This window comes from Salmo salar, chromosome ssa06, assembly GCF_905237065.1.
Source record: "Salmo salar chromosome ssa06, Ssal_v3.1, whole genome shotgun sequence".
Classification (NCBI taxonomy): domain Eukaryota; kingdom Metazoa; phylum Chordata; class Actinopteri; order Salmoniformes; family Salmonidae; genus Salmo; species Salmo salar.
The window spans coordinates 26,708,366-26,731,611 of NC_059447.1; the positions used below are offsets into that span (position 1 = coordinate 26,708,366).

At 43.0% G+C, this 23,246-nt stretch overlaps 2 protein-coding genes across 2 annotated transcripts; one reads left to right on the plus strand and one right to left on the minus strand.

Annotated features, from left to right (window-relative positions):
• Positions 1-4,014: 4,014 nt before the first annotated feature.
• LOC106606822 (4-galactosyl-N-acetylglucosaminide 3-alpha-L-fucosyltransferase 9-like) lies at positions 4,015-6,456 on the minus strand. The gene is made up of 2 exons (XM_045721287.1): positions 6,434-6,456; positions 4,015-4,633 (listed from the first exon to the last, which is right to left on the minus strand). The coding sequence occupies exons 1-2, from the start codon at positions 6,454-6,456 to the stop codon at positions 4,015-4,017; spliced, it is 642 nt and encodes a 213-aa protein (XP_045577243.1).
• Positions 6,457-8,280: 1,824 nt separating this feature from the next.
• On the plus strand, positions 8,281-10,711 carry LOC106606824 (4-galactosyl-N-acetylglucosaminide 3-alpha-L-fucosyltransferase 9). Its single transcript, XM_014203197.2, has 2 exons — positions 8,281-8,435; positions 9,493-10,711. The coding sequence occupies exon 2, from the start codon at positions 9,498-9,500 to the stop codon at positions 10,542-10,544; it is 1,047 nt and encodes a 348-aa protein (XP_014058672.1). The 5' UTR covers positions 8,281-8,435; positions 9,493-9,497; the 3' UTR covers positions 10,545-10,711.
• Positions 10,712-23,246: the final 12,535 nt, after the last annotated feature.

Sequence of the window (23,246 nt, forward strand, 5' to 3'; positions counted from 1 at the left end):
CTTTGTGACAGTTGTTAAGAATCAGATGCAGCTGAGAAGAAACAAAACACTAAGTTGGTGAATTTAGTGGAAACCTGTCCATTTGTAACAAGCATGGTAACACGCATTCATTGTTACACCTCTATAATTACAGACCGCAATTACTGCCAGTCACATGTTGTTATTACAGTGTAACTTTGTTGTTACAGTTAACTACAAAACTTGTTACAGTGTAATTTCACATGTAATTACACTCTAATAAGGACCCCATAAAATGAAATGTTACCCAACATGACCATCTAATGAAACAGGCGCACATCTGTCAAACTCAATTTACACCCACCTCCACATTGGTGGAAAAAGTACTCAATTGTCATACTTGAGTAAAAGTAAAGACACCTTAATAAAAAAGACTCAAGTAAAACTGAAAGTCACCCAGTAAAATACTACTTTAAGTATCTTGTTTTAAAAGACACCCAACCCATGTGACAACCAGCTCCATCTCCTAAACAGAACAGTTCATACTGTCGCCTGCACAGTTATAGCAGTGACAGGCCTGTAAACTGGGAAGGCCAGATTGTTATTTCAATCAACGCAGTAACCGAGAGAGCAGAGCAGGTTCCAGATAGGGTATGAAACTCTTATATGTGGCGTTCACACAGGATGCTACTGCCAGTGTACAAGTAGGGAGGGGAGGGTTTGGCCCAAACGTTGTACTACTACTACTGAATCTGATGCCATAAATAAGTGCCGTATACAATAGTCAATGTTCCCACTTCTCGTTTGTAAATTCCTCCTGTTGTCCTGTAGTGTAAATTAGTCAATGCGATGACTGAAGGCTGTGAGAAAGTTGTCCAGGTCATATGTGGTTCCGGGGTGATACGGTGGAGAGGACAGGACACACAACACAATCAACCCTATTAGCATTCGCTTTATTAAATAATTTTAGGACCATCAAGCAGTCATTTAGCAAACAGTGTTATTTAAATAGGTAGATTATCAGCATACCAGTAGCTGTGATCTGAAGTGTTGAGTGATTTACACAGGGATGTAGCGACATCTTGTGGACACAAAGATTTTATAAAATAAAGTATTGTACATTTTTCACCTTTACATTCGTTCACCGAAAATCTTTCCATTTCCCAACGGAATACAAAAAACGGTAACTGTAATCTCTTACCAGCAGATTACAGACTACTTTTAAAAACCAGACGATTACTTCTTGGATTACGTTTCAATTCAGAAGGATGTTTGCACTTTTCTATATTCTCAATGACATTTAAATAAGTTGAAATTTTTCTGCCTGAATCTGACCTGAAGTCAGAGACCACTATGATAATGCATTTGTTTGAACGATCGTGAGAAAATAGTAGGAACAGGCTTTTATAGGCTACAGTCCAAGCTATGTCTTCCAATGGTGTGAGTGTTGTCAGCATCCAAAGATGATCCAATTTGAATAAACGCTTGGAGGATGACAGCAGTGGTGTAGCCTACGGGCGTACAGATATCACTTATTATTGATATCTACATAGAGCATTGATGTGAATCACACTGTTGCTCTCTTATTTAGCTATTAGCTTTTTGCATACTATGGATAGTGGTTGTTGTGGATGGCTTCTCACAAATGTATACAGTACCAGTCAAAAAATTGGACACACCTACTCATTGCAGGGTTTTTCTTGATTTTTATTATTTTCTACATTGGAGAATAATAGTGAAGACATCACAACTATGAAATAACACATATTGAATCATGAAGTAACCAAAAAAGTGTTAAACAAATCAAAATATATTTTAGATTTGAGATTCTTCAAAGTAGCCACCCTTTGCCTTGATGACAGCTTTGCACACTCTTGGTATTCTCTCAACCAGCTTCACCTGGAATGCTTTTCCAACAGTCTTGAAGGAGTTCCCACATATGTTGAACACTTGTTGGCTGCTTTTTCTTCACTCTGCGGTCCAACTCATCCCAACCATCTCAATTGGGTTGAGGTCGGGTGATTGTGGAGGCCAGGTCATCTGATGCAGCACTCCATCACTCTCCTTCTTGGTCAAATAGCCCTTACACAGCCTGAAGGTGTGTTGGGTCATTGTCCTATTGAAAAACAAATGATTGTCCCACTAAGCGCTAACCAGATGGGATGGCGTATCGCTGCAGAATGCTGTGGTAGCCATGCTGGTTAAGTGTGCCTTGAATTCTAAATAAATCCCCGACAGTGTCACCAGCAAAGCACCCCCACACAATTACACCTCCTCTTCCATGCTTCATGGTGGGAACCACACATGCGGAGATAATCCGTTCACCTACTCTGCATCTCACAAAGACACAGCGTTTGGAACCAAAAATCTCAAATTTGAACTCAGACCAATGGACAGATTTCCACCGGTCTAATGTCCAATGCTTGTGTTTTTTGGCCCAACAAATCTCTTCTTCTTATTGGTGTCCTTTAGTAGTGGTATCTTTGCAATTCGAATTGCAATTGCAATCTCCTCTGAACAGCTGATGTTGAGATGTGTCTGTTACTTGAACTCTGTGAAGCATTTATTTGGGCTGAAATCTGAGAAAATATAGAAAATAATAAAAATAAAGAACAATCTTGCAATGAGTAGGTGTGTCCAAAGTTTTTACTGGTACTGTATGTGTATTTTAACCCAATAATGGTTGAATTGAAGAAGTTTAAACTGCCTATCAATCATTGTTTAAGCAATCAGTGGACAGCCAGGGAAAAATGTCTCTTGCAATGGCTGCACAGTGCGGACCCAGGGCCTGATTAATGCACGGGCTTACAGGGTCTGAATCCATGGGGCTCAAGCCCGTAGGGGGCCCTTAATACAGAGTGTAGATAGCCTGCTTCCGCTCTTCTAATCATCAGATGGGGGGAGGTTGCCCTCCTTTCCCCCACTGCCCTTCGCCAGAGCGAGAGGCCACAGTTCATGGAGCAAAAAGATTTGCGGTTAAAACGACAGCGTCCGGGCACAGACCCAAGCGCTGGATCTGGGAGACCGAGGCAGGAAGACCCGGTTCACTGACAACCCCTGATCCCCATCGGACACGGCCGACGCACCTGCAACATCCATTAATGGCCATCTATGTAAACTCTAAAATTGATTTATCCTGCAGTTCAATTGGTAATATAAATTGTGGTCTAATGCTGCTTAAAGGGAAAGTAATCCCAAAGTAACTGAAAGTAATCAGATTACGTTACTTAGTTTGGGTAATCCAAATGTTATGTCACTGATTACAATTTTGGACAGGTAATTAGCAACTGTAACGGATTGCATTTAGAAAGTAACCTACCCAAACCTGCTCCCAACACATTCTCAACTTATTTCCACAACAGAATGCTTTCAAACACATATTAAATAAAGAAAGTTACATACATAAAATAAAAAGGTATACACAATAATGTTATTTCAATACAAAGCAAATCCACAATACTGCCCTACAAAGGCAATGCAGTAGCTATGTAAAAAAGTAACTGGAAAATCTGACTTCTTTTTCTGTCTAGACAGAGAGCAATTTCGGGTACTTCATGATATATTCTGATCGACTTGCTTGTTCTTGTGTCAGGAAACTAAATATCACATTAATCAGATAATATACCTGGCCATTACAACAGATCAAATATATTTGACAAATTTGTAGTTACTGCACTTTGCCTTTGTAGGGCAGAATAGCCTAACATTTGTAGGCAATCACCTTTGACCTAATATTGAGTTTCTTGGCTCTAGATATGTTTATCATAGACATGATGTCATATTACAATGTCCAAGCAAAATAAGCTCTAGTCTACTGCAGAATGAAGGGTTTCCACCACTATTTACATACGTCTGTTACAAATGATTAATTCCAATTTAGCGTAGGCTTCACAGGCCGTAGCCTAAAGTGGATCAGGCAGATATCTGCTCATTTGCGGAAACAATTCATGCACCTAACCCCAGTACCATTTGGATCAGATTGGTTGTGACCTGGTATTGCTGTTTCTGATGGACAATTTGGCACGCTCTACAGGCATGATTAATAGGAAAGACACATCAATTAACTTTGAAGAACTTCCTCCACCTGAACAACTTAGAGTATTCATCCTCACTCATGCTCTGTAGATACTGAGCCAACTTCTCCAGTTTGGAGAAATCATCCACATGGACAAAGGCATCCCCTGGGATGAACTTCTCATAAACCTGCCTGGGCGGTCCTAGGGCAACTGGCACAGAGCCCAACTTCATGGCATTGAACAGTTTCTCAGTCATATAGTCTGGGTGTTCTCTCGTATTGTGAAATGACAAGTAGAACTTACAGCTGGCCACTGTGCTTGTGTATTCCTCATGACTAATTTGCTTGTTATTAAAGTGGGCTCCATATGTGTTGAAAGTGATGAACTTGCTCAGGAGTTGGTAATATTTGACCCTATAGTGGTTCTCGTTCCAGTTGGTTACAATCCAGCAGTTTGTAACCTTCTTCTGAATGGGTAGGTCTTCCTCAATCTCACTGTTACTGAAGACTAATCTCTTGCGCACTTTAATGTCAGCATTCCAACAGTAGTTCAACGTCACGTTGAAGAGTTTCCCCAGTCCAGATGTCTTACGTGTGTTCATTGGCGACTCAAAATTCATCCACACCCAGACCAGTAGTATGGTGTCTTTGTCTTTTGACCTGGGTTGAACTGGAGAGAGATCTTTTGATGTCTCTGACTGTACCTTTGTATGGCATGGTGACAGCCCATGGTAGAACAAAGTTAGGGCACAACCGATCACAATGCCGATGAAGACATAATGATGTGCGTTGAGAGTTGGCTTCATCAGACATTGGAAAATAAAATAAGACATTGATGACTTTATAGATAATGTAAATATACAAAACTAAGCCTTTCAGGGTTTCCTTCTGAGGAAATAAGGTCACTTCTATCTACAGTCTAATCAATTCACAAATTGGACTCGACTCTTATGGAGGAATTCCATGTCCAATTCAACAGTCAGGAATTTAAAGGGATTTGACCCTAAAATCAAATTGCATTAAATCAAACTTTGCATTTAAAATCGCAGCACACTTCACAGTAAAAAAATGAAAGCGATAAAAAAACAAAGTAAAAGGCAATAAAGGAGATAAATAACCGAACATAAAGGAAGTGCATATTCAACCAGCAGAATGAAAACTTAAGGTTAGGCATAGCGGTCTAAATTATTTAAGGTTAGGCATAGTATCAGGAATGAAGGTAAGACCCAGATGCAGACAACGTCGAATTAACAATGGTTTAATAATCCAACAGGGGCAGGCAGTAGACAGGTCAAGGCAGGCAGGGGTCAGTAAACCAGAGGTGGGGCAAAGGTACAGGACGGCAGGCAGGCTCAGGTAGAGTGGTCAGGTAGGGGGGCTCAGAGTCAGGACAGGCAAGGGTCAAAACCAGGAGGGCGAGAAAAAGAGAGACTGGGAAAAGCAGGAGCTGAGCCAAAAAACACTGGTTGACTTGACAAACAAGAAGAACTGGCAACCGACAAACAGAGAACACAGGTATAAATACACAGGGGATAATGGGGAAGATGGGCGACACCTGGAAGGGGGTGGAGACAATCACAAAGACAGTTGAAACAGATCAGGATGTGTCACATAGGCATCTAAATTATTTAAGGTTAGGCATAGGGGTCTAAATTATTTAAGGTTAGGCATAGGGGTCTAAATTATTTAAGCTTAGGCATAGGGGTCTAAATTATTTACGGTTAGGCATAGGGGACGAAATTATTTATGGTTAAGCATAGGGGTTGAAATGATTTAAGGTTAGGTTTAGGGGTTTAAATTATTTCATGGTTAGGTTTAGGAATGAGGGTTATTGTTTCAGTGAGGTTAGGAAAAGGCATAAACATTTATATTGGCTTAGCGTACCGCTGTCCGCCATTTATTTTCTGCCGGTTCAGTATACACTACCAAAACAAAAAGGATGACTTAAATACTGTAACAATAGGCCCAGTCCTCAATTGTGTCTCTTACCTGACAATGCATGTCATTTCCTAGCAATGGTGGCCAGAAATACAATGCTCCGCTCATGTACTGTATCACCACAATGAGATGTGCTTGTTTTTAAGCTGATACAACTGGTTCCACAATAAGGGCAGTTTGGCTGAGCGGTGGGGCTGAGAAATGTAACCACTCTCAGGACCAGCCATGAAATCTAAATTATAGTTTTAACTATGTTTTGAAGCTATGCAGTGTAATGGTCTAATTATGTAATTATTAATTTTAATTATATAATATAATTGCATTGTTTAAAAACAATGGAGTAAAAAAAGCATATGTTTTCAGTTATGATGGTCTCAGCTCACGAGACATTTTACAAGTAATATTCTTCAAGAATGAATGCCTAAATCGCAATGCAATTTTATTAACAACTGTAAAATAGGGGTTAATGGCACAAGGCCAGCATTCAACATGATAGAGTAGATGTAGGTAATCCTACTTTACCTCATGTGTCCATAATCAGTCATTTCGGCACAGGAGTCATATTGATGGATTGTGTGGATTGTGTGTATTAATATGATGAAATGTAGGGTGTTTTAATGCCGTGTAGCAGGGGTGTCAGACTCATTCCATGGAGGGCCTACTGTCTACAGGTTTTTGTTTTTTCCTTTCAGTTAAGCCCTGGACAACCAGTTAAGCCAGGTATGATTCCCAATCAGAGGCAGCCGTCTATCGTTGTCTCTGATTGGGGATCATACTTAGGCAGCCCTTTTCCCACCTGTGATTGTGGGATCTTGTTTTTTGGTTAGTTGCCTGTGAGCACGCCAGTTGCTTCACGTTTTGTTTGTGCTTTCTTGTTTTTGTTTGAGTTTCATTTATTAAAAATTTTGGAACTCTACGTATGCTGTGCCTTGGTCTCCTCATTCAATCAACAAGCGTAACACTAGCTCTATCCATCATAAACATAGAGGGCTTCCATAGTTTACAGAAGGCTTGTGAGATTAACAAGAACTGAAGGATGTTTGACTCATCACAGGTGGTGAAAGTTTGTACTAAAGCTGTTTAATGGCAAGCAGTTTTTAGCCATAATATGTGAACACTACCTTTCAAAAAATTTGCAGTAATTTAGAAATGTCCTTGTTTTAGAAAGAAAATAATTTGTCCATTAAAATCACATCAAATTGATCAGAAATACAGTGTAGACATTGTTAATGTTGTAAATGACTATTGTAGCTGAAAATGGCAGATTTTTTATGGATATCTACATAGGCATAGAGAGGCCCATTATCAGCAACCATCACTCCTGTGTTCCAATGGCACGTTGTGTTAGCTAATCCAAGTTTATAATTTTAAAAGGCTAATTTATCATTAGAAAGCCCTTTTGCAATTACGTTAGCACAGCTGAAAACGGTTGTACTAATTAAAGAAGAAATAAAACTGGCCTTCTTTAGACTAGTTGAGAACCTGGAACATCAGCATTTGTGGGTTCAATTACAGGCTCAAAATGGCCAGAAACAAAGAACTTTCTTCTGAAACTCATCAATCTATTATTGTTCTGAGAAATGAAGGCTATTCCATGCGAGAAATGGCCAAGAAACTAAAGATCTCGTACAACGTTGTGTACTTCTCCCTTCACAGAACAGTGCAAACTGGGTCTAACCAGAATAGAAAGAGGAGTGGGAGGGCCCGGTGCACAACTGTGCAAGAGGACAAGTACATTAGAGTGTCTAGTTTGAGAAACAGATGCCTCACAAGTCTGAAAAAGAGCTGATGTGAAACAATCTGATGTGATTGGTCAAAAGACCAATTAGTGGAAAAATATCAGAATTGGGCTGCCTGTGTAAACGCAGCCATAGAAGAATCAAATTAATATCTGGTTTCAAAAGGACTCCTACTAAAGAGCAAATCTTTACTGTATGATGACAAGTTTAATCTTTACCTTACGATGAATATTTTGAGCACTTACTTCCTCCTTCTCTGATATTTACACTGCATTACACGAATGCACTGTCTTTTAAAATATTATTTACATTTCATAACACTACTTACACATCATATACTAGAGCTCTCCAACCCTGTTCCCCGAGAGCTACCATCCTGTAGGTTTTCACTCCAACCCTAATCTAGCGCACCTGATTCTAATAATTAGCTGGTTGATAAGATGCACCAGGTTATTTACAACCCGGGGCCTGGAGTGAAAACCTACAGGAGGGTCGCTCTCCAACTCACATTGCCTTAACTAAGCACATTATGAAGGTGTGTATTTCTTCGACAAATTGCACACGGCAGGGAAGTGGGCAGCGCGTCTAAGGTGTGACATGAAGGGCAAAGGCTAGAAAGGCTGTCCCTCTGCCTGCAGTTGCACACCAGTTCTAGGCTTATCCTCGCTCAAGGATGTGGAGGCACATGAGTGCAATGTGACTCAGCTAGGTTTCAGGTGTGGCTTTAAGTCAAAGCTAGCAACGTCATTCTGTTTAAGTTCAAAGTCAAATCTCAGAGCTAGCAGGTAAGCACCCCTCACCCAGTATACAATTTCCTTGAAGAGCAGTGTGGAATGTGGTGTAGATATGAATTATTGGATGTAACTGCTGTTCTCTATGTTTGAATGGAGTCTCTGTCTGATTTAGTGCTGAGTTTCCTATGTGTGTGTCTTTTATCAAGTCTGTGTAAAATTGGTTGGGTTAGAAAAAGGAATTTGTGTTTCTTTTAACAGACAAGTCGAACTAGAAAAAACAACGTAGTTAAAGTTTTGTCAAATACCGTGTGTGTGTGTATAGATCCTACGTAGCTATATTCATGTATTTAAATATTAGCTCGCTTTAAGGCAACTTGTTGGTATCAAAACAGTCACAGTTTTGTTATTACCATGTAGTTTATTGCCTACTCTGGTATTTCCCGTTGTATAACATGCTGTCTTTATTTGACTGCGTAGTATGTTTACTTAGAACCTGTCCTCTCATTAGTAACCCTTTAGGTTACATATCCTGCAACCTGAAGTTAATTACCCCGGGCAAGGGTGAAATCACAGCCCCCAACACTTTGGGTCCCATGACTCCTTAGTTCAATAGTCTTACTGTATCCTCAATAGTTATTGATATATCCTATATTCTGGTTCAGAGGGTGGACTCTATACACACAATAGCCCGGATAAGTAGCCGGAGTATATGTTTAGTTTGACCACATGGCTAATTTGTTTCTCTGGATGGACAGCATGTCCTGTGAACTCAGGATCTTAGTCACAAACACTGCCTCAGTCACTTCAGAAGTCACTAACCTAACAGAAACCTAAGCTTGTCTTATTGACTTTGATTACTGTTATGACAACCACATAATATGCATGACTAGTGAACCAATGAAATGGTCCGCTGATAGAGAACTAGCCTCGTCACAGCAGATGTCTGCCCTCACCCTAAAACCTGTCTGTGGTCTGAGTTTATGATTGACCAGTATTCCTCGTGCTAAAATAATCATTGTCAACTTTACGAATACATGCAATAATAGTGATTAGATGTGTTTGCCTGTTCTTAATAAACGTATAAACAAACAGCCTTTCCTTTTGACAGACCAAATGACGTGTCTTGGACCAAATTGTAGAATTGGGCACCGGAGCCTGATGGGCATTCTCCTGCTGGGCTGCTTGCTGACCTGTCTACTGTACCGACCTGCTATCACCTGGCTCCCTGTCCTGGCCAAGCAATTCCAGGCGGAGCACAAACAGGACGTTACCGTGTTGGTCTGGCACTGGCCCTTTGACCATCCCTTCAAACTGAAGTCCTGCAGGTCCTTGTACAACATCGAAGGCTGTCACCTGACAGCGGACAGGGAGCTGTACAGTCAAGCGGATGCCGTTCTCATCCACCACAGAGAGATTGAAGAGGATTTATCCAACCTGCCCCAAGAACCACAGCCCTCCTTCCAGAAATGGGTGTGGATGAATTTCGAATCGCCGGCACACACAAATAGAATACCTGGCTTGGAAGATCTGTTTAATGTGACTTTGAACTACAGGCAGGATGCAGACATCAACATGCCTTATGGATCTCTCGTCCCTCGGACTAAAGAGAGGGAGGAGTTTGTCCCGCATAAAAACCGACTGGTCTGTTGGATCGTTAGCAACTGGAACCCAGAACACAAGAGGACTTGGTACTACATGGAGCTGCGCAAATTCATCAGGATTCACACCTATGGGGACCCTTTCAACAAAAAGGTATCTCTTAGTGAATACAGAATGATCGTGGCCAGCTGTAAATTCTACCTGTCTTTTGAGAACTCCGTCCATAAGGACTACATCACAGAAAAACTATATAACGCTCTCAAGTTGGGCGCTGTTCCTGTGGTCATGGGCCCGACAAGAGGGAACTATGAGAAGTTCATCCCTGGAGATTCCTTCATCCATGTGGATGACTTCCGCTCGCCCAGAGCCCTGGCCAAACACCTCCTCTTCTTGGACGAGAATGAGGAGATGTACCGTAAATACTTCAAGTGGCAGAGGATCCACACAGTCCGTATCAACAGCTTCCCCATTCAGAATGCCTGCAACAGCTGTGAATACATCAGAGGCCACCCTGAGAATCGGATGGTTACTGAGCTCTATAAATGGTTCTGGGAGGAATGATGCTGAGACACTTGGAGCAAATCTACTACAAATAAACAATATCCACTTCTCCATAGTCAGGGATGGGGGGAACTGAGCAAAATGTATCTTTTACACAACAGCACAAGTGCCAAAAATTATATTTCATTAAAATACATTCACTGAACTTCCCCCACTTGAACAATTAATGGGGCGTTACAAGTCATTATTATATATTTTTTTACTTCTGTGCTCTTTCGCTACTGCTCTACCACATGTTAACTGATGAAAACAGTGTGATGGTGACATACCCCACCACTATCTGCTTGTTTACTATTGGGTCGTTCCACTAAAAGAGTGCCTTTCGCATCCCTTTTATATTGGTGCACAATGTAGAAGTTCTGCACCAATATTACATTTTAAAAGCCTGTTATATTAAACAAAGTGTCCTTTTTAATATAGACCAAATAGAGAATTCAATAAGTCAGATATCTATGAAGGCTTGCTAAAGTGCCAAAATTGAGCATTTTGACATGTCCCTCCATCAACCCTGTGTCACTTCTAGGAAGATTTTAACCCACTTAATCCCTACATTTCTCCAAGTTTCAACATTATAAAGCCGTAGTTATTTTACTTTGACAAAGTCATCTCTGAAGATTTATTTATTTATTTATTTCATGTGATTAGTGATTCATTTACATCTGTCCCTCATTTTAAGGTCAACCCTGTTATGTGAACTGGACTCTCGTTTTTAATATGGTGAAACTATTCGAGCAGAACACGTCTACCCTGTTACTCATAGATAGACAGGCTTTCATTCAATTGCCACTCCCTTTTGCAACAACCTTCCATTCCCCTGTCACAAGTGAATGTATGGCTTATTTAAGAAAAAATCATCAGCCCTGTTACTTTTTTGGGTGTTTTAATAGGCCCTTAATATAGTCTTTAAAAAAAATTGAGATGGGGAAAAAGTTTTTTTTTACATGTGCTCTTTTAGACTGTTAAAATTAGATGAAATCAAAAGTTATTTTTGACCAAGTTACACTTCTCAAAAGGCACCAAATTGGTGGAAAGACCCTATTAACATTACTGTGAGAAAGATTTGGTTTTGAACTGTAATACCTGTTGAGAAAGTCTGGTTACTGTTGAAGGTACTATAACTCTCCTCCCTCTGGTCCCTGGAATAGACTCTGTGAGAGACTCCACTGCGATCAGTCCTGCTGTTTCTAAAGCACGTGATTGGGAAAGTGATAAAGGGTAATATACGGTAGGTCTCACTCATGTACAGGCAGTACTCCCTGTACTGTCAACAGTTGTTAGGCAATTGCCTTTTACTGTACTATGGTTGCTAGGTTGTCACAATGAATGTGTCATGTATTTTCACACGTTAAGGGACCTTGTTCGCTCCACTGTTAGGCAACAGGGATTGATCACAGAAGACTCAGAGATTCAGTGTATGAATTAGGAAAAGAAAGATTGATGTAGTACAGTGGTCTCCAGCACAATGACATTACTAAACCCAGTTTACACATCTGTTTCAATACAATGGGGTAGTTTGAGACAACACTCTTTACTGCCACCCAAGGGAGTTTTAAAGAGGTAAATTAATATATGTTGCAGTACACCTGGCGACCACTAGACAGCACTGCAACCCCACTGTACGCTCGCACGGTACATTGTTGAAAAACCATTTGCATCAGTGTGAATATGAATATTTATATATGTGAGAAAATGAATACCATTTGTCAAATGAATGAATATCTGAGCTCAAATGAGAGGTTGGAGAAATGGTGGAGATTAGCTTGTTGCTTAATGGTTTAATTGAAACGTACCACTAATTAGCTATGGCTATAATCACCCAAACTTATGAACAACTCGATGATTTCTTCTTCGGCTCTTTCAAATGTAGAGAATAGAATGTGGCCCTGGGAATGAGTGTAAAATGACTGCATTATGAAGAACTCTTAAGTCTGCCCACAACTTTCACCCATTCTTATATCCCTTTACCCTTTGAAGGATCCCTTCTAATGCATTATTAACTGTACAGTACATAGAGAAAACACCTACATTCTTCTGCAAGTTTCATTATGTTTTGGTCATGGAAACTATTAGAATATCTATCACTATTTCTACCTCCTATTTCTATATTTCCGGTCTATTTCTTTCTGTACTCCACTAATGTCAGTTAATTTCCCATATTGATGTCGTCATTACCTCACTATGTGGTAACACATATGAGATAGAGTGTACACTGTCATACTCTAAGACTTAGTCATGCGTCTAGGGACTGGCTCTGTGGTTTTCAAAAAGGGGTAGAATACATCTACAGACGACTCTTTGTTTGGCAGATTCCAGGAGAACGCTACCTGCCTGAATTCATAGTACCAATTGTAATGTTTGGTGGCGGAATAATGTCTGGTGCTGTTTTTCATTGTTCGGGCTAGGCCCATTAGTTCCAGTGAAGGGAAATCTTACCACTACAGCATACAATGACATTATAGATGATTCTGTGCTTCCGGCTTTGTGGCAACAGTTCGGAGAAGGCCCTTTCCTGTTTCAGCATGACAATGCCCCCGTGTACAAAGCAAGGTCCATACAGAAATAGATTGTCAAGATTGGTGTGGAAGAACTTGACTGGCCTGCACAGAGCCCTGACCTCAACCCCATCGAACACCTTTGGGATGAATTGGAATGCCGACTGCAAACCAGACCTACAGTTTTGGAAAAAAGTATTTGATCCCCTGCTCATTTTGTACGTTTGCCCACTGACAAAGAAATGATCAGTCTATCATTTTAATGGTAGGTTTATTTGAACAGTGAGAGACAGAATAACAACAAAAAAATCCAGAAAAACGCATGTCAAAAATGTTACAAATTGATTTGCATTTTAATGAGGGAAATAAGTATTTGACACCTCTGCAAAACATGACTTAGTACTTGGTGGCAAAACCCTTGTTGTCAATCACAGAGGTCAGACATTTCTTGTAGTTGGCCACCAGGTTTGCACACATCTCAGGAGGGATTTTGTCCCACTCCTCTTTGCAGATCTTCTCCAAGTCATTAAGGTTTCGAGGCTGACGTTTGGCAACTCGAACCTTCAGCTCCCTCTACAGATTTTCTATGGGATTAAGGTCTGGAGACTGGCTAGGCCACTCCAGGACCTTAATGTGCTTCTTCTTGAGCCACTCCTTTGTTGCCTTGGCCATGTGTTTTGGGTCATTGTCATGCTGGAATACCCATCCACGACCCATTTTCAATGCCCTGGTTGAGGGAAGGAGGTTCTCACCCAAGATTTGACGGTACATGGCCCCATCCATCGTCCCTTTGTTGCGGGAAGTTGTCCTGTCCCCTTAGCAGAAAAACACCCCCAAAGCATAATGTTTCCACCTCCATGTTTGACGGTGGGGATGGTATTCTTGGGGTCATAGGCAGCATTCCTCCTCTTCCAAACACGGTGAGTTGAGTTGATGGCAAAGACCTCCATTTTGGTCTCATCTGACCACAACACTTTCACCCAGTTGTCCTCTGAATCATTCAGATGTTCATTGGCAAACTTCAGACGGACATGTATATGTGCTTTCTTGAGCAGGGGAACCTTGCGGGCGCTGCAGGAATTCAGTCCTTCATGGCGTAGTGTGTTACCAATTGTTTTCTTGGTGACTGTGGTCCCAGCTGCCTTGAGATCATTGACAAGATCCTCCCATGTAGTTCTGGGCTGATTCCTCACCGTTCTCATGATCATTGCAACTCCACAAGGTGAGATCTTGCATGGAGCCCCAGGCCGAGGGAGATTGACAGTTCTTTTGTGTTTCGTCCATTTGCGAATAATCGCACCAACTATTGTCACCTTCTCACCAAGCTGCTTGGCGATGGTCTTGTAGCCCATTCCAGCCTTGTGTAGGTCTACAATCTTGTCCCTCACATCCTTGGAGAGCTCTTTGGTCTTGGCCATGGTGGAGAGTTTGGAATCTGATTGATTGATTGCTTCTGTGGACAGGTGTCTCTTTTACAGGTAACAAGCTGCGGTTAAGAACACTCCCTTTAAGGTGTGCTCCTTATCTCAGCTCGTTACCTGTATAAAAGACACCTGGGAGCCAGAAATCTTTCTGGTTGAGAGGGGGTCAAATACTTATTTCCCTCATTAAAATGCAAATCAATTTATAACATTTTTGACATGCGTTTTTCTGGATTTTTTTGTTGTTATTCTGTCTCTCACTGTTCAAATAAACCTACCATTAAAATTATAGACTGATCATTTCTTTGTCTGTGGGCAAACGTACAAAATCAGCAGGGGATCAAATACTTTTTTCCCTCACTGTAACCGCCCAACATGTGCCCAACCTAACTAATGCTCTTGAGGCTGAATGGAAGCAAGTCCCCGCAACAATCTTCCAACATCTAGTGGAAAGCCTTCCCAGAAGAGTGGAGGCTGTTATAGCAGCAAAGGGGGGACCAACTCCATAATGCCCATGATTTTGGAATAAGATGTTCTACGAGCAGGTGTCCACATACGTTTGGTCATGTAGTGTACCTGTCCATTACTGATGGCTGTCTCCCACCAGTCCCTTCTCTGTTATCCTTTCTTCTTGCTGCTCTCTCTTCTCTCCCTCTTTCCCCCACTTGGCTGTAAATTATTGAACTCTTTCTTTCAAGGGGACCACTCCCTCATCAGATCTGTGGGCCATCGAGTTTGCTGCTTCACCGCTCCTTCACCCCCAGCAACAGCCGTCCCCACGTCACCTCCTGACATTGAAGAAATCACATGTCCCTCACTTTCTTTTCTACCACTCTCTCTCACGCGCTTGCTTGCTGTACATTTAGCTCTCTCCTCCCTTTCAACTTTCTCCCTCTAGTGTGTTACTTCCCCAACCTCCCTCTTTCTTCTCTACCACCCTCTCTGTTTTTCTGTAATGTCATGGCTCACTGCTGAGTGTCACTGAGTTGATGGAGAGGAAAAAAAATGGAGTGAGGCAATGGAAGGAGGGTTGACGCAATGGTGTGTGTGTGTACATTTTGTGAGAGACTTGAGAAAGAGATGTGGGAACGAGTGGGGGAGGGAGATTTTGTCTGATGGTGTGGTAAAACGTTACAGCTTGGTGAAAAAACAGCAAACAGTCAGTAAATGCACCTCCCCCTACTATAACTACTACAGTTCCATGTAGACTGGTGCTACACACAGACTTCCCAAGTGATGTTCACTTACAGTCCCTCAAAATACCTCCAACACATCCCTTTCTCATGTCCATCCTGGCAAACCTATGCAACGTATTGTTTAAAATGTTATCAGCAACCTCTGACAGTGACCAACACTTTTGTTTGATGATTACATGACATTACATGGGATAATACAATTTGAACAGGTTGTTTCCATTCTCCCTTTTCATATTCATCTCATTACATCTCATATTCTGTTGATCTATTTCATGCTTTAGTGTGTAGTTCAGAACTCTAACTCTGGTAGATTAGTAAATGCCTGTTTTGATTGTACAGAGAACACACGCTCTCTCTCATATTCAATTCAAAGGGCTTTACTGACATGAGAAACATGTTTACATTGCCAAAGCAAATGGAACAGACAAACAAAGGAAACATTTGTTACACTCACAAGTTAAAAGAATATAGACATTTCAAATGTTATATTGTTGGCTATGTACAGTGTTGTAACAATGTGCAGGTAGATAAATATGGGTTGTATTTACAATGTTTGCACTCAACTGGTTTCCTTTTTCTCATGGCAACGGGCCAAAAATCTTGTGACTGCACACTGCGATATTTAGACTAACAGATATGGAAGTTCATCAACGTTTGATTGTTTTCAAATTCTATGTGGGTTTGTGTGATCTGTGGGAAATATGTCTCTCTCTCTCTCTGAGGAGGAGGCTGGTGGGAAGAGCTATAGGAGGATGGGTTCATTGTAATGGAATAAATGGAACAGTATCAAACATATGGAAACCTTATTCCATTTCAGCTATTACAATGAGCCTGTCCACCTACAGCTCCGCCCACCAGCCTCCTATGCTCTCCCTCCCTCCCTCCCTCCCTCCCCAGACAGTCCTTGTTGTGTTGGGTTCATTGTGTTCCTGGCAGAAAGCAGTGAAGCAGACCCTAACAGTCCATTTTAGAAGCTGCCACTGTCTCTGATCTAAAACACAATCAGTGAGCCATTTTGCCTGGGTCCAACAGCAACATTAAAAAGTCAATACACGACTGCACTGTTTAATATGATGATGTTCACGTGTCATCTTTATCTGGAAGGTCAGTCAATAGCATTCAATCACCACCAGCAGGACAAAGGCATAGACACAACAAAACAACTGTCCTCAAACCAAACGCATATAAACAGCACTAATACCTCAAATGGGGACAGTGTCAACCGCTTCTAGCTCTTTTGGAGCCCTAAGCTAATTTTGATTGGACGGGCTCCCACCAACCCCCGAACAAGCCATGATACACATACAAATATGAACCTACAAACACACACAAATAAAAAAGTGGCTGAGTGAACACACAACCAGGTGGTGATCAGATGAGTGTATGTACAGGTAACTGTCAAAACAAAGGGCTGCCAGAACAGCTTCACTGCACCTTGGCATAGAGTCTACAAGTGTCTGGAACTCTATTGGAGGGATGCGACGCCATTCTTCCCTGAGAAATTCCATCATTTGGTGTTTTGTTGATGGTGGTGGAAAACACCGTCTCAGGCACCGTTCCAGAATCTCCCATATGTGTTCAGTTGGTTTGAGATTTGGTGACACACACACACACACACACACACACACACACACACACACACACAACCTTTAAACCACAAATGCTCCTTTGAGACCCCTCTTTCAAAGTCACTGAGATCTCTTCTTCTAGCCAAGGTAGCCAAAATAATGTTCAACTGGGCATTTTTATACATTACCCTAAGCATGATGGGATGTTTTAATTGCTTAAGTAACTAAGGAACCACACCTGTGTGGAAGCACCTGCTTTCAATATACTTTGTGTCCTTCATTTACTCAAGTGTTTCCTTTATTTTGTCAGTTACCTGTACGTAGGCTTGGCCTTACGATTTTTGTGAATTTGTGTGTGAATCATGTTTGCAGAAGGGACAGATGTCCTCAACCACCAAAACCACATATTTGGTGTGAAATGTTGTTTTGGAGCGCCATGACAGCTAATCAAACAGATTAACAGCAACAAACAGCCGACGGGATCAAAATAAAACACAAACAGACAGCGTGAGGGAGGAATTCAAGTCGGGAGGCTGCTTGAGCCAGTTACACCCCCAACCTGTAATAGCTATGAAAGCTACAGGGTAAGCCTGTTCTAGGCTTACTGAGTTTGGTTGTTTTGTTTGAGAAGTAAGTCTGGTAAACATTCATCACCGCCTATCACCTATTGAGCATTGTCAATAAATATGGACACTTTTGCATCAGAGCCTCTTGCCTCCCGCTGAATCTCTGCCCTAAGACCGCATCTCTACCCTACCCGTTCTACAGAAGTATAGAAAGAGAGAGGAGAGAAGTGAGAGAGAGAGAGGGGAGGAGAGGAGAGAGAGAAAGAGAGAGAGTGGCCACCAGCAGAGCAGAGGGGTGTAGATCGGAGTCGGGGTAGGAGTGCCCCAGCTCCTCTGATAGGTGATGATCTGTAAAGGAGGAAGTGGGAATTGGATGATCTAGGGTAGGTTATTAGTTGAGCTCTGTTAGACCATGTAATAGTCTCCGTGCGCAACAGGGGGTCTCTCTATTCCATCAGCCCACTGTACCCTGGATGACACCGCAATATGGGAGATACTCACAGCTCCACAACAAACACAAACATGCAGGGTGGCTGTTTACAGGTGTGTGTCCGTGTATGTGTGTGTGGGGGGGAGGTGTGTGTGTGGCTAGCGCCACGGTGTGTTTGCATAAGTGCTGATTCGGGTCTCCCAATCCCCATAGCTCGGCATTTCTTCACACCTTCCTCCTCTTCCTCTCTGCCCTCCAATCTCCATCTCCTCTCCTCCTCCACTTGCTTGCTTTCTCACCCTCACCCTCACCCTCAATTCATCACACATGCTATTTCATTACCCCCCTCTACCTACTGATGGGTAAAAACAGCTTGAGGTATGCTGCGTCTAGCTAGCCACTGACAACCCGGCGTGGTGAAAGTGAGTGCTTGACAGTTATGAGACAGCTATCAACCTCTGTGACTTCAGCGGGAGCAGAGCAGAACGCTGCAGAGTGGTGGCTACAATGGAGTGGGCTGGCTGCGGAGTGGGAGGCCGGGAGCCACAACGGAAGAGCTGGACAGACGTCGTCTGAGTGGCGAGAGGGAGTCGATTACTCACAAAAAAATAAGAAAACAAAGTAGCTCCAAGATAGGTTAGGAGTTGAAGAACTGGCTCTGTTCTCAACTGTTGAGAAGGAGAAAACACAGTAGCACCCTGCTCCCACTTTACCATGTGCAATTAGGGAATAAGTAGAGAAGTAGAGGAAATGTCTCCTCTCCATTACAGTAGATTGGTGTCGGAGACTCAGAGTAAAAATAGACAGATCATGTTGATGAGTCACTCCAGGTAGGGCCGGGAGACTGGAGAGATCTTACCTCCCGCTCCTCTCCTCTTTTCTTCTCCTCTCTTCTCTCCGTCCTCCACTTCAGACGTGTAGAGCACCTGAGGACGTAGCTAAGGACGCTCTCCATGTTCTCCAGTGGAACACAGGAGAGAAGTAGAGAAGTTTCACCTGCAGCAGACCCAGCAGTAAATGTGCAGTTTAACCACAGGCCCTGGGGCTTATTACGTCAGTGTTTTTGCTGTGAACTTCTAGCTGAACACCAGTGTAATAGTGGTTGGTATAGTCTCCCCAGCACAGCTATCATGTCACATCAACGCTTTTTGGCTAAGATCTAGAAACAGGGAAACGGTGTCTGTCGTCGACATCTTGTTGATCACCGGTAGACTGTGTTCGAATGTGACACACAACACAAACTTGTGCGAACACACACAGACACACACGAATGCACGTACACACACGCACATACGTGACACACACCACACACACTCTTTCTCTCTCTCTCTCTTTCTCTTACACACACACACACACACACACACACACACACACACACACACACACAAACAACTTCAGTGCACATTTGACTGCGCAGTAATCCAGCTTTGTTTAAAGGGAGTAAATACAACAAATGAATCAATAAACAAACCCCCTGCCAGGGTATTTTATGTGGCATCTGTTTCCCATTCCTCTGCTTCGGCACAAAGGGCTGGCCGGGTGCTGCGGCATTGTGGCCAAACCTCTCAGTCTGGGTGGGGTGAGGGATCTGCATTGTGGCCAAACCTCTCAGTCTGGGTGGGGTGAGGGATCTGCACTGTGGCCAAACCTCTCAGTCTGGGTGGGGTGAGGGATCTGCACTGTGGCCAAACCTCTCAGTCTGGGTGGGGTGAGGGATCTGCATTGGGCTTCATTATACACTCACTCACACACACACCTTTATCTGTTCCCTGCAGTTTTGGTGGCTATCTGTTAGAGAGAGAATATGTTAGAGGCATTCTCTTGAGCTTTACAGGACAACGTACTGTACTTTAGAGCAGGGTTTACCAAACTCGGTCCTGCCCCCCCCCGGAGGGTGCACGTTTTGTTTTTTGCCCTAGCACTACACAGCTGATTCAAATAATCAACTCATCATCAAGCTTTGATAATTTGAATCAGCTGTGTAGTGCAAAACGTGCACCCACGGAGGGCCCCAGGAGCGAGTTTGGTAAACCCTACATTAGAGGGAGCTGGTTCACCATTGCCTACGCCCTGTATCTCTTATCTCCCCCTTCTCCACTTCTTCACGCTCCTATTTCTTCTGACTCCCTTTCTTTGCCTCCCTGCATCCCTCCCTCCATCTTTCCTTTCCTCAGTCCATTTCTCCCCTTCTATCCCCCTCTAACTCTCTCTCTTTTCCTTATTCTCAGCTGTCTTCCGTACCTCAGGGATCTCATTAAGCCACTAACTTCAAATAAATAAAACAAAATGCAGAGACAAAATGAGAGATCTATAAAAAAAAAATGGGGTTGTAATGAGCTTTCCATTTCCTTATTCTGGCGCCTTTCTCCCTCTCACCCCTTCACTCTCCTTCCATCTTTGTCTCACTGGCTGCCTCTGTCAATTCAATCAATCTCAAACAGGCTTCATTGGCATGACAGAGGCATTATGGACTTGCCTGAGGTTTTAGAGACAAACAGACAAAAATGGCGCATTATATCTCTCTCTTCTTCCTCCCTTTCCTGTCTTTTCTTCCCCTCGTCGCCTCGACGTCTCGTCACATTCTCCCAGCCAGCCAGTGAACAACGCTCCCTCCTCCTCCTTCTTCTCCTCCCCCTCGGCCATCTTCCCCCTCATCCCCCTCCTCTGTTCAGGTCTTTTCTCTCTACTATTGTCCATCTGGACGAGCTCAGTAACAATAATGTTCTATCTGTGTTTCCCATTAGCGCTGGAGAAGACTGCCAGTCTGGTCGGCTCGGCTCAGACACTCTCTAGTGACTCCATCTCTGTCTTCCTGCGCCATCTCCCTTTCCCTCTCTCCCTCTTTCTCAATCCCATGCGGTCCTCCTCTCTCTCATCTCTCTCTCTTTCTCTTCCTTCTCCCTCTCTCTCTTTGTCTCTCTCTCTCTCTCTCTCTCTCTCTCTTCCCTCTCACTCTCTCTTTCTTCTCTCTATCTCTCTCTCTTATCTATATCTCTCTCTCTCTCTCTTCCCTCTCACTCTCTCTATCTCTCTCTCTCTTATCTATATCTCTCTCTTCTCTCTCTGTGTGTTTTTCCTACTACAGTAACAGTAGTAGGAGATTGATTACTCTCTAGGCTCCTGTCTCTCTGCTTCAACAGTGGATGGGGTTGGTATCCCGGGGCCATGAGAAGTATTGGGGTTGATCCAGCCGGTCCTCCCTCTCCTTCAGAGAGCAGCTGTAGGAGAGACCTGACCCTGCTACTGTATCAAGTCAGACAACCTGGGAATCCTCTGGGAATGTATTTACTGGGAATGTACTGGGCCAGGTTAGGGGTCAGAGAGCAATGGGAATCAAGATGGGCGTCATGGGAATATAGTTTATTATTTGAATCGATCAACCTTCAGAAGGGGTGAGTAGCAGCTCAGATCCAGCAGTGGAAGTCCTGCTGCATTAGTCCATGGGACTCCCTGGACTACCACAGAGATCAACAAAATGTTGCTGCAGAAGAGAGAGAAAGCGAGAGAGAGTGTGAGAGAGGTAGAGTGGAGGGTAAGCAAAAGAGAGAAAAAAAGAATGGCAGGATAAAAGAAATCTTGATTTTGTCTGAGAGGGTATTGATTTTTTCCTCTGGGTTGCCCATGTGCGCCCAGTCTGTTATTAGTTTAGAAACAAAAAAAAAGTAGGCTGTGGAGAGAGGGAGAAAGTGGTGAAAGAGGTGGCGGCAGGGTTGTGTGTGTGTGTATGTGTGTGTGTTCGAGTGTGTATGTGTGTACGAGCGTGCGTGTTCGAGTGTGTTTATGTGTGTGAATGTGCGCATCCACTTGTGTGTGTATGCACATCTGTGTGTGCTTGTGTTTGTGTGTGTGTGTCGGCCTGGCGGGTAGACCCGTATGCACCCCTGCGTTGGATCGCTCGGCCGGTTGGAGAGAGATGGGGGATTAGTGTGTGAGATTAGAGAGATGATTACACAATGTCTTCGCTCTAATGATCCACTCTGTTTGGTCATCTTATCATCCCTGCTGCACCGGATCCCGCTACCGCCGCTGATACGAGATAACACTGGGATTACCCCCCCGGCCCCAGGGTGGACACAGACCTGGCCTGGGCTACCCCCCTTCCCCCCCAGAGAGGGGGCGGCAAAGAGGGAGGGCGGGAGAGAGTAAAGTGAAAATTAAAAGCTGTAGTGGGAGGGGATGTGAGATGACTCACTGTACAACACACTGTGCTGCTGACCCCTAGAGTCCACTGAATCATTAGCCAGACCCCCTCATTTCTCAGAGAGACATTACACTGACCCCCTTAAGACCATAGACTACACAGCCTTGGACACTGTTCCCACAATTACATTGTAAAGGATGCAGTGGGGAGTACAAAACCACTAATAGGTTGTGTGTACAGGTAACTGCCAAAATAAAGGAAACACTTGAGTAAATGAGCAATACAAAGTATATTGAAAGCATGTGCCTCCACGCAGGTGTAGGTCATGTATAAAAATGCCCATTTGCCCATAATGTTGTTTACCATGGCTAGATGAAGACATCGCAGTGACTTTGAAAGAGGGGTCTCAAAGGAGCATAGGGCGGTTTAAACGGTGTGTGTGTTTGTGTGTGTGTGTATGTGTTTAATAATTCAACAATTATGTGAGATTCCAGAGCGGCGCCTGAGACAGTGTTTTCCACCACCATCAACAAAACACAAAATGATGGAATTTCTTATGGGAGAATGGTGTTGCATCCCTCCAATAGAGTTCTAGACACTTGTAGAATCTATGCCAAGGTGCATTGAAGCTGTTGTGGTGGATGGTGGTGTTTCCTTTATTTTGGCATTTACCTGTATGTCTACATATTGTGTCTGCAGCACAATGTGTTAGTATCTCTAAGGGTGGGTGGGAGTTGTTTGTGTGGGTGTGTGGGGTGGGGAGGGTGAGGGGGATGTGTGTATGTTCATATTTGTGGTGGCCTGCATCTGTCATAACGCGTATGATTGTGTGCAAATGTTAGTATGTGTATTTAAATGTGTGTGTGCGAGTGTTTGTATGAGTGTATG

Excerpts from the sequence above, each read along its gene's own strand:
- LOC106606822 (XM_045721287.1), bottom strand. The coding sequence starts at position 6,456 with ATGACTGATTATGGACACATGAG. Across the intron at positions 4,634-6,433 it reads ACTGATTATGGACACATGAG|GTCAAAAGACAAAGACACCA; the intron begins GTAAAGTAGGAT and ends AGTTCAACCCAG.
- LOC106606824 (XM_014203197.2), top strand. The coding sequence starts at position 9,498 with ATGACGTGTCTTGGACCAAATTGTAGAATTGGGCACCGGAGCCTGATG.